General features: G+C 39.8%; 1 protein-coding gene across 2 annotated transcripts in view; it reads right to left on the bottom strand.

Annotated features, from left to right (window-relative positions):
• Positions 1 to 14,702, bottom strand: part of GC (GC vitamin D binding protein) — a 151,848-nt gene that overhangs the window by 46,148 nt on the left and 90,998 nt on the right. Inside the window, exon 4 of one of the 2 annotated variants that reach the window (XM_075202383.1) lies at positions 4,274 to 4,485. In XM_075202383.1, the coding sequence (XP_075058484.1) occupies positions 4,274 to 4,485 (212 nt within the window). The remainder of the gene's footprint in view (positions 1 to 4,273; positions 4,486 to 14,702) is intronic. The other variant, XM_075202373.1, reaches the window with a different exon arrangement.

Below are 14,702 nucleotides of genomic sequence, written 5' to 3'. Positions count from 1 at the left end.
TAATATGCTTTTGTCATAATGTCCTCTTATTAGCACATTTCACAAAAGGATTGGGTTGTATTAAACTCTGAGGGGGGAACTCAAATAGACACGAGCTGTCTCTGTTACGCCCACGAGACACCTTGTGATGGAGATTAGACAGAAATCGACTCTCATTTTTCCTCGCACCCCAGAGATGTGAGAGGAAAAATGTGCAGAGATTTCTACATTAATTGCTGGAAATCTGCACAGCGTGCTGTCCACATGCCACATCGCCGGCAATTTAAATAAATCAGATGTTTTATAAAAAGGGTAAAAAAATCACAGAATGTATTAAGCAGCAGTTTGGTGATGACAAATCTGTTGTCTGCCCAATTTGAAAACACTCAGGGCCGGATTAACCATAGAACTGGGCTACAGGCCAGGGGCCTATGGCATCCAGGGGGCCCTTGAAAGCACTTTCCCTGCAGTACTTCCCCGGCGCGCTGTATTCTCCTTACTGAGGAGATCTCGTGAGTCTCACTCTCACGAAGTCTCCTCAGTAAAGAGTGTACAGCACGCCGGGGAAGGAGGAGAAGGAGGTAAGTGCCCAGGGGCCTCCATTCCCTTTATCCGGCCCTGAAAACACTAAACATCATGGGTCTGATTCATTAAGGAAAGTCATTTAGAAAAATTAGTAAGTTTTCTCCTGCACAAGACAATGTTACAATGCAAGGGATGCAAATTAGTTTTTTCATGTAGCACACAAATACTTGATAGCTTTATTTGTACACTGAAATTTCAAGTTGATCTAGGTCATGCCTTACCCCAACTGTCCCCACATTTTAAATTTACCTCCCCCTTCAATGCAACATGTTTTTTTCTTTCCTTTCCTTAATGAATCAGGCCCATGTGTTTTGTAGCAGACCACAGCTTTTAAAGCAACATTGGATGATAAAACAGTCTGTGAAACACTTTGGGGTAAATTTATTAAGCTGCAAGTTTCCGGCAGGTTTCAAAAGTGGAGATGTTGCCAATAGCAACCAATCAGATTCTAGTTATCATTTATTTAAGACTCTCCTCTGTTCTACAAACTTTCAAGCGTTCTCTGAAAACCTACCTATTCAGACAAGCTTATAATATTCCTCAACCACCATCTTAACCTCACTACCTTTAGCCTGTTACACAATTTCACACAAGAAAACTACCCCCGGAATAACATTGTTGTGTGACAGGATCATTTAGCTTATGAGTCACCCTACCTTTGCAGTCTGGCTGGGCCAAGATGCAAAATGTATACTTAACCTCATGTGTCAATCTCCCATTGTCCCATAGATTGTAAGCTTGCGAGCAGGGCCTTCTCACCTCTTTGTCTGTTTTACCCAGTTTGTTTATTAGTTTATTACGTTTGTCCCCAATTGTAAAGCGCTACGGAATATGTTGGCGCTATATAAATAAATGATGATGATGATGATGATTCTACAAAATGCTAGCTAGAATCTGATTGGTTGCTATAGGCAACATCTCCACTTTTCAAACCTGCCAGAATCTCTCAGCTTGATAAATTTACCCCTTGGTTTTATTGAGCAGCACTGTCTGGTGGGATGGCACTTACCTACTTAATTTGCCAGACAGGTGATATCCCACCAGGCAAACATTTTTGTATAAATAAATCATGTCCAGTGTGGCCTACCCTAAAATATTTAGCAAGCCCTAGTTCTATACAGGTGGTAAAATTGGCACTATTTCCTTTATTACGGATATCAGATTTGTGGTTTTCAATGTGTAAATGACCTTAATACATTTCCTGATTTTGAAGATGAATCTGAAAACGCAAAATAAGATGTGGTTTTGCAAAATGGGACTTTAATACATCCTGACTCAAGAGTTCAGGAGAAAAAAATAGGTATAACCTTAATTGTCATAGTTGAGAAAAGAATTGTAAATTGCTATGTATATAACCACTGAATTCTATAAATAGTATCCTATTAATCAACATGTGCCAGGGGTGCTGCAGTAAACTAGGCAACACATTTCCCTTAGTCCCAGACCAAAGGTTGGCATCACTAACCAGTGCAAGATTGCGGTGCAATATGTACAAGTATTGTATACAAATAGTTATCACTTTGTTTATGTAATGCAATTTAAAACTGCAAGAACAAATAAACAATGTAAATAAAACAATTGGGAAAATTTATGTGCACAACATAAATCTTTAGAAATTTAGAAATAATGAGAAGCTATGCTTGTTATTTCCTTAGAAGACTGTTTCATTGAACATTGTGGTTAACTCATTCCAGAGTGACTATAAAAAGTATTCCCCCCTTGATGCTGTTTCATATTTGATTTTCTTACATCATGGAATCAAAATAAGTTTATTCTGGAATTCTTACCACTGATCAACACAAAATAATCTTTAATGTTAATTTAAAAAACAAACAAATTGAAAACTTTATTTTAATGAATTACAAATAAAAATAGACAACCGTTGATAAGCTGAGTATTCAACCATTTATTTAATACTTTGTAGACTCACCTTTAGTTGCAATTGTGGCACTGTTTTTTTTATTATTATTTAATCTTCCTTATCTAATTTTGCTGTATTTATTATTATTATTATTATTATTATTATTAATTTTTATTTATAGGGCACCACAAAGTATCAGTAGCGCCGTACAAGGACAAACAATGGCACAGTACAAGGTGAAACAGCACAGTACAAGTAACAGTAAGCACTATAACTCTGGGGGCTCAGGCACAGCATGAAAGAGAGGGAGGGAGGGTAAAAGTGAGTACAGGCAGGTAACTATGGCCCAAGAGGGTGGGCACGGATGACAGAGGGCAGAGGGACCGAGAGGAGGTGAGCTGAGTAGCTGGAGAGCGCAGTTAAAAGTGATGGAAACAGGAGGTAGGAGAGCCCTGCTCAAAGGAGCGAACAATCTAAAGGGAGGGGAAGACAGACAGACACATGGATGAGACGGAGAGACGGGAGAAACGGAGACTGAGTCGAGAAAGGGGGAGAAGGGAAGAAGGGATGAGAAAGAGAGGTAGCCGACCGGTGATTTGCCGACCGGTGATCTGTATGATTTGGGTCATTGTTCTACTGGAATATAAATATTCTTTCAAGTCTATGGCTTCTTGCAAACTACAGACAGTTTTTCTCCAATATATGTCTATATTTTGATTTTTCCATGTTGCTCTCTATTTTGACAAGTTTTACAGTTCCTCAAACAGAGAATGCAGGGACAGTGCACTTAGAATGATAGGTATTAGCCTTGGGCCAAACATTTATTGTTGGACCATAAAGTTAAATCTTGGCCTCATCAAAATGATTTTTATATAACTCTCAGGGGTATATTAACTAAACTGTGGGTTTGAAAAAGTGAAGATGTTTCCTATAGCAACCAATCAGATACCAGCTGTCATTTTGTTAAATGTACTAAATAAATGATAACTAGAATCTGATTGGTTGCTATAGGCAACATCTCCACTTTTTCAAACCCGCAGTTTAATAAATATACCCCAAAGTGAGATTTCACATGTGTTTTCTTAAAAATATTTCTTGCTTTTGTCAACCTCTAAAAAGTGCAGATTTGTGAAGTGCCTGGACTATTGTGTCATTCACAGTGTCTTCCACAACTGCCATAGAAGAGTAACTCTGCCAGAATTATCATTGGCCACTTTATGGCATCCCTAACAAGTACCCATTCTAGCACAGAGTCTCAGTTTTGAAGGATAGCCTGTTCCAGACTAATTCACAGTTTTCTATATTCTCTTAATTTCTTTATGGTGGTCCAGTGATATCTTTGAACTCCTCTTATATTCTTTCCCTAATTGGTGCTTTTCAATTACTTTTCTTGGATTTGCTTTCAATTTTATTTGATCTTCATGAGGAACCTCTTGTTTGGAAATGCAATTGTGAGACTTTGCACAGATAGGTGTACTTATTTTAAAATCAATTGAAATGCTTTGATTGCACATAGAACAGTAAGAAAGGGTAAACATTGTCAATACTTTACAGCTCACTATCTAAGTAATAATACTTGTAATTCTAATATATTGTATTTTGCTGACAGAAAGGGAAAATGTTAAGTTCTGAAAGCTTTCTGATAAACCATATACACTTGCAGAATTCTTGTAAATATCAAATAAGTTTTGCTGAAGGCATGATTAGTTCTGTTACAGAGTTTATACATACAATTCTCCTTTTATTCTCAGGTGGTCTGATAATAGTATTGATATAAGAATACACGCCTTTTGTAATGATACACCATAGTTTTATAAACATGGAAGGTCTAAAAATTGGTTCACTTGCCTCCAAGAAAATATGTGGGGATTAGTCTTGAAGGAGCCACATAGTTCTTCATTAGATGGTTCCACATACGTTGGAAATTCCTTTGGAGGTTGCTTTAAATCTGCTAAACAAAGTTTTCTCTCAAGACCCTTGTGAACGCAGCAACTTGCAACACCAGAGTGCTTAGGGAATGGAGACTTTGGATCACAGGATTTCTCTGACAAGGAAGATGCCTTAAAATAAAATAGAGTGTAGTCTGTAAATTGTACATTATAATAACAAACAAGCCACATATTTAAATGCAATTTTTCTATGTGTACACATATGTTATACATTTATACATACTCACAGTTTTAATTGAAACAAATTAAATAACTATTATAATTTTCGTTTATATAGAGCCAATCATATTTTTCTAATGTATGCCACCTGTTCACCTCTAGCAGCCTCGATTTCCTGTAGAGCTATATATACTTATTGGTACTCAGTTGCCATCACTTGTATAGGTTTATATTAATAAACTGATGCATACAAAGGATATGATGGAAGATAGTTCACTGAATCAACACATAGAGAATAACAGATGAGTAATGGAAACTGAATACAAATGGCAGAATAGTCAGGTACAATTCAAACTAATATCAAGCGGCAAACAGAATAGTCGGGTCAAAAACCATGGTAAGGGCAGGTGGCAGACAAGGACAATCAATAAACAGACTAAGGTCAGTGCAGATGGCAGATAAGGACAATCAATAAACAGACTAAGGTCAGTGCAGGTGGCTGACAAGGACAATCAATAAACAGACTAAGGTCAATGCAGGTGGCAGACAAGGACAATCAATAAACAGACTACAGTCAGTGCAGGGGCAGACAAGAATGACTAATAAACAGTGTCAAAAATGTAACAGACAAAATATCAGAAAAAGAGCACAGTGCCTAAGCAAGCTAACAGAGAAGTTAAGTGCCATATAAAATGGATCCTTATCCATTTATGGACTGTTTTAGGAAACCAGAGCCCCCACATAAACACAGATAGCACACATAAACTCCACACAGACAGGGCCCTTGTTTGAATCGAACCCGTGACTCCAGCAAGTCTCAGACTGGGACACAAAGGGCCCACTGGGGGATACAATGGTAGGGGCCCACCAGAGGGGGTGTGGACAGACTACTAGAAGGGGTGTGGCAAGCCCACGAAGGACAGCTATCACCGTAGTGTAATATATAAAGAATGCAGTGTGTACATAAAGAGTACATATTCTTGGCCTGCCCCTTAGATTGGGCAGAACAGTTACAAAAAATCAGACTTGTCCCACTAGAATCAGAACAGTTGGCAGACTGTGGCTGCTGGTTTCTTTAGTTGCGGCTTGTCTGGATCCTGGGATGTTGGGGGCCCCATTTGGGAAAAAAATGGGTACATTTAGAAAATGCCAACCTAACCCCAATGTTAAATCAATAGCACCCACTATTAATAATTAGGCCTTCCTCCAGCCCCAACATTAAAATAATAGTATTTCCATTTAATAAATAGATCTATATCTCTCCAACCAAACCCAACATTAAAGTAATAGTATTCCCATTTAATAAATAAACCTATTTCCGTCCCTCCAAACAGCCCCAGTGATAAATTAATAGTATTTACATTTAATAAATATACCTGTTTCCCGCAACCATCGCTTGCCATTAAATAATTCATACTCACATTTAATAAATAGACCTCATTCTCCCTAAACTCACCCCCACATTCAATTAAAGCTCCCAAACCACCCCATCTTAAATTAATAGTCTCCACTATAAAATTAAATTGCCCCACCATCACCCCACAAACAAAAGAGCACCAATTCATTAGCAACCAACAATCACACACACACACACACACACTACATTGCCACAAGCCCCCTGTACCATCACACACACTACATTGCCACAAGCCCCATGTGCCATCACACACACTACATTGCCACAATCCCAATGTGCCATCACACATATTACATTGCCACAAGCACCCTGTGCCATCACACACACATTACTGTGCCCCTTCATCATCACCACGCTGTGCCTCCTTATGATTACACTGTGCCCCTTATGATCACCATACTGTGCCCGCTTATGATCATACTGCGCCCTCCATGCTGCTTTTCCCCCCTTCACCTGGCCCCCTTCATCACAGTGTGCAATGCTGCTCTCCCCCACTTCATCACTGTGTGTCATGCTGCTTCCCCCCCTTCATCAATCTCTGCCTTTCTGTCCCCCCTTCTTCATCACTCTGTGTCTTTCTACCTCCCCTTTCTTTATTTCTCTGTGCCTTTCTGCTCCCCCCTTCTTCATCACTCTGTGCCTTTCTACCCAACTTCTTCATCACTATGTGCCATGCTGCTCTCCTCCCCTCTTCATCACTATGTGCCTTTCTGCTCTCCCTTCCCCCCCATTCTTCATCACTATGTCCCTTACTGCTTTCCTCCCCTTGCCTCCGTTCCTTTACTTACATTCCTATTGGCTTCTTTCATCTCTTTTCTTCTCTTCTTGTCTTCTGTCTTCTGACTTCTTTCTTCTTTCTTGCGTGCTAGCTCCTCTCTGCACCGTTCCCCACTGAATGTCGGGCGTGATGTGATGACGTCACACCCGACATTCAATGCAAAAGGAACAGGGAGGAGGAAGGAGGGGCGGCAGCACTGTTATGAGGTAAGTATTTTTTTTTTTTAAAAGTACCTGCTCCCCCCACCAATGAAGGTGGGGCATGGCCGTCAGACGTCGGGCCTACCGGGAAATACCCCAGCTCCCCGATAGGCCAGTCTGACCCTGACCAGCACTGTGAGGCAGCAACATTGTGCCACATATTTACATTATGGTCAACAAAGTGAAATTTGAAGTGAAATACTTTTACTTTTTTTATTATTGTCATGGACAATGACTGTGTGCCAGACGGGTGCTGGCTAGAGATGTTCACTGACCCCCGGGTTCTGGTTTTGGTTTTGGATCTGGATTAACTTCGTGTTTTGGTTTTGGTTTTGGCAAAACTGCCCTTGCGTGTTTTGGTTTTGGTTTTGGATTCTTTTTTTCTAAAATCCCTATTTTTTTTTGCTAAAATCACATAATTTTGCTTTTCTTTCCCCCTACATTATTATTAACCTCAATGACACTAATTTCAAGTTGTTTGCAGTCAATTTTGACCACCTCACAGGTCACAATATTATTTTTATACACATTCAAGCAAAGACTGCAGCGACCTGGCTGGATGGTAAGCAACAGAGCAATGACACAAACACACGGCAGTTCATAGCACATCTAGGAAACATTGCCACACAGCAGTGGCAGAAAAGAAAAGTGGTGCAAAGTCGAATTGTCCTTGGGCCATCCCACCCTTATATAAGATATTGGAAAGGACATGTACAGTTTACCAAAGCAAGCACTGCAGCGACAAGCAGTGCCACTTTTGTGGCTGAAGTGCTTGGTTTGTTTGGGCCCCCACAAAACAAGCTAACAGTGGGCTTAAGGCACCTAAGCAAACAGTGCTGTTACTTAACTCTACTGTGGCAAGTCATGCACCATTGGAAGCAGTTCTTGCCAGTGATAAGAAAAAGGCCATTGTCAAGCCTGGGCATAAGATCAAAAATATCCACCACTTATGTGTGGAATTATTTTTACACAAATCCTGACAACAGTTGTCTGGTTATTTGTAGCATTGTAAAACCACAGTCAGTAGAGGTAGGGACCTTAACCATATAGGAACCTCATCCATGTTACGCCATTTGAAGCAAGTTCATGGAAAGCTTTTGTGAAAATCAGAAACTTATGCTAAAAATAACAACAAGCAGTTCAGCATCTGCTACCTCCCTTCTCTCAGCTAGATCCCAGCACCTGCAATCTACACCCCCAACACCTTCACCATCAATATCCTCACAAATGATCGGAGTTAGTCCTGCATCCAATTTTCTAAGGCGTACTAAAGTAATTTTATCGTTTTAAAATAAGCATTGCCCAATCAATTGAATGTGTGTCCAAAGCACAAAGTAATTTATTTTTAACAGATGTAAATAGTCAACATTTCAATACATTATTATATTATGATAAAGTACAATACAGCCAATACCAAAAGATAAGTACATACCAATGCAATCGCTTGCGCACGCTGCGCACCCACCGGTCCCGATGGACAATATTCTGTATAGAATATTGTGTCAGAGTTGACTGAGGCCCCAGTGAGATGCAGCTAATATATATACAGTCAGTGTTTCATTGTGAACAATAGAGATGACGTAGATTGTTTCTATAGGTCCAGACGTTGGGTGGGTCCAGGTCAGACAGGTAATAGGTTGATTCAATCTAAGGAATCCAAAGGTGGGGGTCTTCTCTCCAGGGGGTCTGCTCCTTTTCATAGCCAGTATCATACAAAGGTTTTACTCTCTAATATCAATAACTAAAGTATGCAATGTGCGATCTCTTCGCCGACTGCACCGGACAGCTGCTGATGATTAGGGCTTCAATATGATATCAGGCATGACACCTTTCCTATTACCTAAACCTTTAATAACACTACAATGTACATATAATCAACATATATATATATATATATATAGACTAATAATAAACCGAATACTATCTGCTCCTGAATTACAGTGTAACAGAACCAATATGAAATTATATAAATAACTGTTGTAATGCGAGTGTGTGCGTGCGTATTTTACCGTGCGAACGCACCACGTCATGTAACACGTGGCGTACGCTTCGCAATATGCACGGCAAACCAATATTAAACCAATATACTTTCGTTCATCCAATTATACGACTTTGACAGTCCACCCTTTGATAGTACAATAAACTATCACCTTAAAGATGTTATAAGCAGGATCTCAGTACCACGTTTCATTGTTATGTAATACAAATCTCCCTTGGTGTATGTCCATGCTGTTTGTAGATCTAAACAAGTTATCATAAGAGAGAGTCTTAATCCTCTAAACGACTTCTTCTTTTACTATAAACCGTACACTTCTGGAGCTTGGAGATAACCTTTTGTATGCCCTTCAAGGGTGCAATAAAACACTTAATACATTATTTGGAAAGGTACAAGGTACAGTAGAACGTGTATCAGCTATACAGAATTCTCTACTACAGTTCTTCAAGTTTAACAGGTTCTTCTGTCCAACGCATGTCTTTAAGCTCAGAATACATTTAAACACTTCATGTTCATCAATAGCATCATCCTATGTCTATCAATAATGTCATATGCAATCTCCTTCAGCTTACGTTAATATACACACATCTAATAATGTCACCAGTTCTTTTCATCAACACTTGTGGGCGGGCTATTGTCTGCTCGTTCTTCACAGTCTCTCAATACTCAGATTTAACAGTGATCGGCTGGCAAAGCATTGGGAGACTTCAGACTAAGGGACCTATGTGTTCTACTTTTTCCCTTAGGGACCTCCCGCCTATAGTTCGGGTACCTCAAGAATATTTAGTGGAAAGAGAACTAATCCTACTTGATATACTCACTGAGGCACGTGTGAGCACGCCCAGCACTTTGTTTGGTCTAAAACCTTACCCTCCCAAGAATGATAATCATTCTCAAGGATGCCTGCTCAAGTCCGGATATTACTGGACTGGCATCGCTGGGTGTATCTCTTTTTAACTATGGGGTCGCCGTACTTACGGACGTAATGCTACTCAGACAATAGCCCCTCGCACTTTCTCCAAGCTCCAAAGTTTCTAAATTTTCCTTTACCCCTGAATTGAATAGAGTAATTGACGGGACTGATTATGCTACTAACTTCTTCCTCCCCAATACCTCCTTATCATTACCTGAACCAGTCTTTGTCACCTGCTAATAATCGAAAGAATTAACCGCCCTGAGAAGAAAATGCAATGAGGGAACACAAAACAGGAAAAACTACAACTTCATGCTGGACAACAGTCTTAGCCTTTGGCTCAGGTGCTACTAACTGCATTCGAGGCCTTCCAGTACAGACTCATGAGTGCCCTTGGACCCTTCTCTGAGTGTTGGCCCCTCTGCAGTGGGTGGTATGGGCACCAGTGTGTCTCTGCTACCCTTGAAGCCATGAGGCTAGTAGCCTACACCAGGTACCTGTCTGGCAAATAACCTAAGCTTAAGAAATTTCTGCTCCACAACTTACTCTCCTGATCCAACATCCTGACAGTTAGTGTGACCTTTCAGGAAACAGTGTTTTGGACGTTCTCGGTTGCTGTCTCACTATTTACCTTCTCTCAAGGTCTAACCTAGCCTCCCAGTTACAATCTCATCTCACGAGGGGTCAAGAACATTTCAAAAACTGACAGGTTGGGAGTCTGCCCAGGGGTGATCTCTTGGTAGCGGGAAAGGACTAGTGGCACTTCAATCAAGTTCCAACTCTTATTCTATTCAATTCATTCTACCGAGTACCACTACTTTATGTTCACACTGGTTTATGGCTAATTGAAAGTATGTGATTTGTTACCACTACTCATACATTATACATCTATTATCAATAACATGAATACCCTATCATCTATTATAACTCTAGGACTATCACATTGAATAACAAAAGCTTTGAGTATGATACAGTAATACATTAGACACATTTCAATACACCTCTACCCATACATATTTCATTGGTACACCTGAGTATACTTGAGGATCCTGCATGGTGGTAATTGGATGACGTGTATTTGTTTTACCTGGAGGAAAACCCATCAGCAGGAGGGATATGGGATGGCTCTATTGGTCTACCTTGTCCATCTCTCCAGAGTCCACCAGACTCCTCACCACATCTCTTCGCCTTCCAGACAGTTTATCCCTCGGGTAACACAAATCTTCCTATATTAACCAATATGTGTATGCGTGCATGTGTGTGTGTGTTCACCTTTTTAAAACTAAAACAATACAACAAAGAACAAAACAAAACATAGATTTGTTAGCTGTCACATAAAACCCTGCTGTCTATTTGACAGCTATGTTCTCCCTGGTGTGACAGCCCTGTATGGTTGTGCGTGTAAGTGTGGACCTTACTAGCAGCTACTTCAGTTGGTAACTGTGTCACTGTATAAAGTCCTCTATGTAGTGTCCTAATCATGTGCTGGTATTGATATAAAACGATTTCTCAGTCACCTCAACATCGCCCTCTAGACTAGAAAAATGCTAAAGACCAATGTATATCAATCGATTTTCCCTCTGCCAACTCACATGTCATTCTCAGTACCTCATATTCAGCTACTTGACTAAGTGGGAAAGGCAAAGGGGTCTCTTTCTATAACACTTTCTTCAAATATAACAGTATCCAGTACATGTCTGTCTAACAGTGAAAAAAATATAAAACATGAAAATTCTACATTTTCTAGGGTTTCACATTATGTCGTATCTTGTGGTAAAAATCCTACTCCAATGTTCTATACAGAGATGCATATCTGTATGCCTCACCTCTAGCATTCTTCTGTCCTCCTGTCCTGCCCACCCTTTGTGCATCCATATAAAGGCACATTTTTGTACAGGAGGCACGAGCCAAAACAAAAAAAACAAAACAGATATGCAATCTATAACACATGAATCGTATTTCCACAACAGAACCTTTCTGCTTAAAATCAGCAGTTTCTATACACATGAAAACAAAACCCCTGACTGTTTCTGTAACTCATGTCAATCTAGTGTGTGTATCTCTGAATTTGTCTTATGTAAAAACATAAAATATGTTTTAGCCCCATTGTTGAGACTGTCTGATTTTATCTCTCCCAGAGCAGAGAGAGAGAGAAAGAGAGAGAGTAGAGAGAGAGAGAGAGAGAGAGACTAGCATTTGTGTAAAGAATGGGAAATAGGAAAGCAATGAATGATGGGAATACAAAGGTTTGAATACAAACATACATGTAGAAAGGGAGATTTTTACAACAAACTGACAGCTGGATTGGACTTTGACTCTATGGGGAAATGGCTGTATTCATTCCACTGTTCCCCTTAGCTATTTTCTAACTATGACCCCTCCCCATACTTGACTAGGGGGTCTTAACAGTGCAATCCAGTGTCGTCAGTCATTTGTTCATTAAGAACTCGGTATCTCATTGACTACATACCTTTTCAACGGACTTTTCTAATTTATGATAGAGAAATGAAAAAATGTACTCTTAGTGACTCATATTTTCTCTGAAATACATAAAACGATATTTTGGAGCAAAGTATGTACATACTTCATTGTTGGATAATGATTCTCAGCCAAACAAATTATCATGAAACACTGCAGCCTAAAACAAAAGAGTGTTCCAATTGTCTATTGTTAATTTGTCTTTCAAGAGTGATTCTTCTATTTCTCTATCTCCCCTCTTGATCACTAAGTCTATACTCCTTTTGTGTCCCCTTTACCTGTGAGAAGAAAAACAAGATAGTTATCTTAAAACAGCAAACACAACAAACATTTCTATTCTTTGCCGTCGGCTAGCAATTTAGGAAAACAAACATTTCATAACATAAATGAACAAACAAAATCAACAAAGGTTACCTTTTAGAAATCAGTTTCTTATACACTACTATTTACCACAGTTTAAACCCCACCTGTTTGTAGGACTACAGGTCTGACCTAACCTCCAGGGTTGACTATGGGTCTCCCCCAAGGCAGTGGCTGCTATGAGGTGCACAGGAAACTGTTGAGAAGTCTCCGAAACTTGTGTGCGCCATTTCTGTGGGTGTCTATGTGATTCCCCCTTAGGTGGGCCAAGTCTCTTTGCTTCGTGTCCCATTTTCTTAGCCTTGGCTCTAATATTTTCTTTGCAATCTTTCCTCAAATGTCCCTTTTTAAGACAGTTAAAACACTTCAAAGATTTCTGTTTCTTTCGTCCCTTATAGTGGTTTTTATAATTCTTAGGTTGTGGATGTAGTTTTTCTAATGCCTGGATACTCAACATCATTAACCTATCACTCTGTGCTTTTTCCTTTTTACATATATTTTTATCATGTTCTATAGCATGCTCTCTAATATCAGTTACCGTGAGACCTCTCCAATTAGGAAAAGAGGTTTATATCCAGGTCCTTAGATCCTCCCGGAGGCCGTCCATTAGTACTGCAACAGTTACCTCCCTGTAATGTGGATTTACCATTATATCCCATATTCCTGTGTACTTAATAATGCCCGCTAGTGCCCTTGAAAAATAATCAGTTGTATTCTCATTACCTTTTTGTTTGATGTTGTATATTTTGCCCCATTCCACAGTCACTGGAAAATATACGGCCAACTCTTTGATTATACGTCTAATATTATGCTGATTGTTATCCTCAGTTAAGGGTTTATCCTTCTCCAAGCTACAACCCTCAATGAACTTCTGTATATCAGTATCGAGAGGAAGACAAGCTCTAAACAGCACTCGCCAATCTTTATTAGTAGGTTCATGTGCATTACCTAAATGTCTAATAAATTTCTGACACTTGGCCAAATCTTTTCTAGGATCAGGGAAATCAGACATAATTGTAAATAGTTCCGTCTTAGTCCATGGAGAATACACTGCTACCTGTTTCATGGGAACTACACCATCTCTGTCCGCTTTCCCATTGGGAACTGCTGCTCTGCGGATAGGATATAAGCCTACTAAATCACTCTGTTCTGACCTAGTTGCTGGAATTGCTGTTGCAGTACAATGAATGTCTCCCCCTGTGTTAACCTTTTCATTATTCTCACCACTTTCAGCAGCTGCCCCTGCTGGTGGGACCGTTCCTCTTCTTTGTCCTGAAACATTACTTTTAACATTACTTAAAACACCATACAAGTTGCTAGTTACCATTTTTACATTTTTGGTATTGGCTGTACTTCCCGCCCCAACCGAATTTATCGGGGGCGTGTTTGCGCTCAGTTCGCCACGCTTTGCAACGCACACTTCCAGAATGCTTGTTTCCGTTACGCTTACTTCCGCTGAACACGTGTTTTTCCTTACACTCACTTCCGCTGTGCGTTCGCTGCTTTGCCACGTGTTACCTTCCATTTGCCACAATTTTAAACAGTCATCATGTTCAATTCTCGTTTTTGTTGATTTAATCACTTTAATCACTTTATCTCTAACATTATTTAACACCTCTGAGTCAAGAGTACCTATGTTTGGGAAAGGTTTCACACACTCCCGGGTCATCTTGACCCATTTGTCGCAGTATGCCGTAGCATACGCACTGTATTTATTATACATAACATATTTTGCCGAACCAACCGGCCATTCATTAGGTAGCACAACATGAACTATCTCTAGCGTTTGCTTCGTATGCATTGTGAAAACAACCTATTTCTCAACGCTACACAAAAAGACTTTTACCTGTTCTCCTTTCAAACAGAACTTACTAGAGATTCTTTTATTCATGGACGTTTTCAACAGGCACGTCCCCTTAAGATATCAATGCCCTTCCTAGTGTGAGTACTTTACCACTGTCAGCACCAGATATCAATCAAGAAATATCATTTCCTCCCACATCTCCCAAGTCGCAATCACGGCTGCA

This window comes from Mixophyes fleayi, chromosome 1, assembly GCF_038048845.1.
Source record: "Mixophyes fleayi isolate aMixFle1 chromosome 1, aMixFle1.hap1, whole genome shotgun sequence".
NCBI lineage: Eukaryota > Metazoa > Chordata > Amphibia > Anura > Limnodynastidae > Mixophyes > Mixophyes fleayi.
The sequence above is the reverse complement of the archived record's forward strand: the minus strand, read 5'-3'. Positions and strand labels throughout refer to the sequence as shown.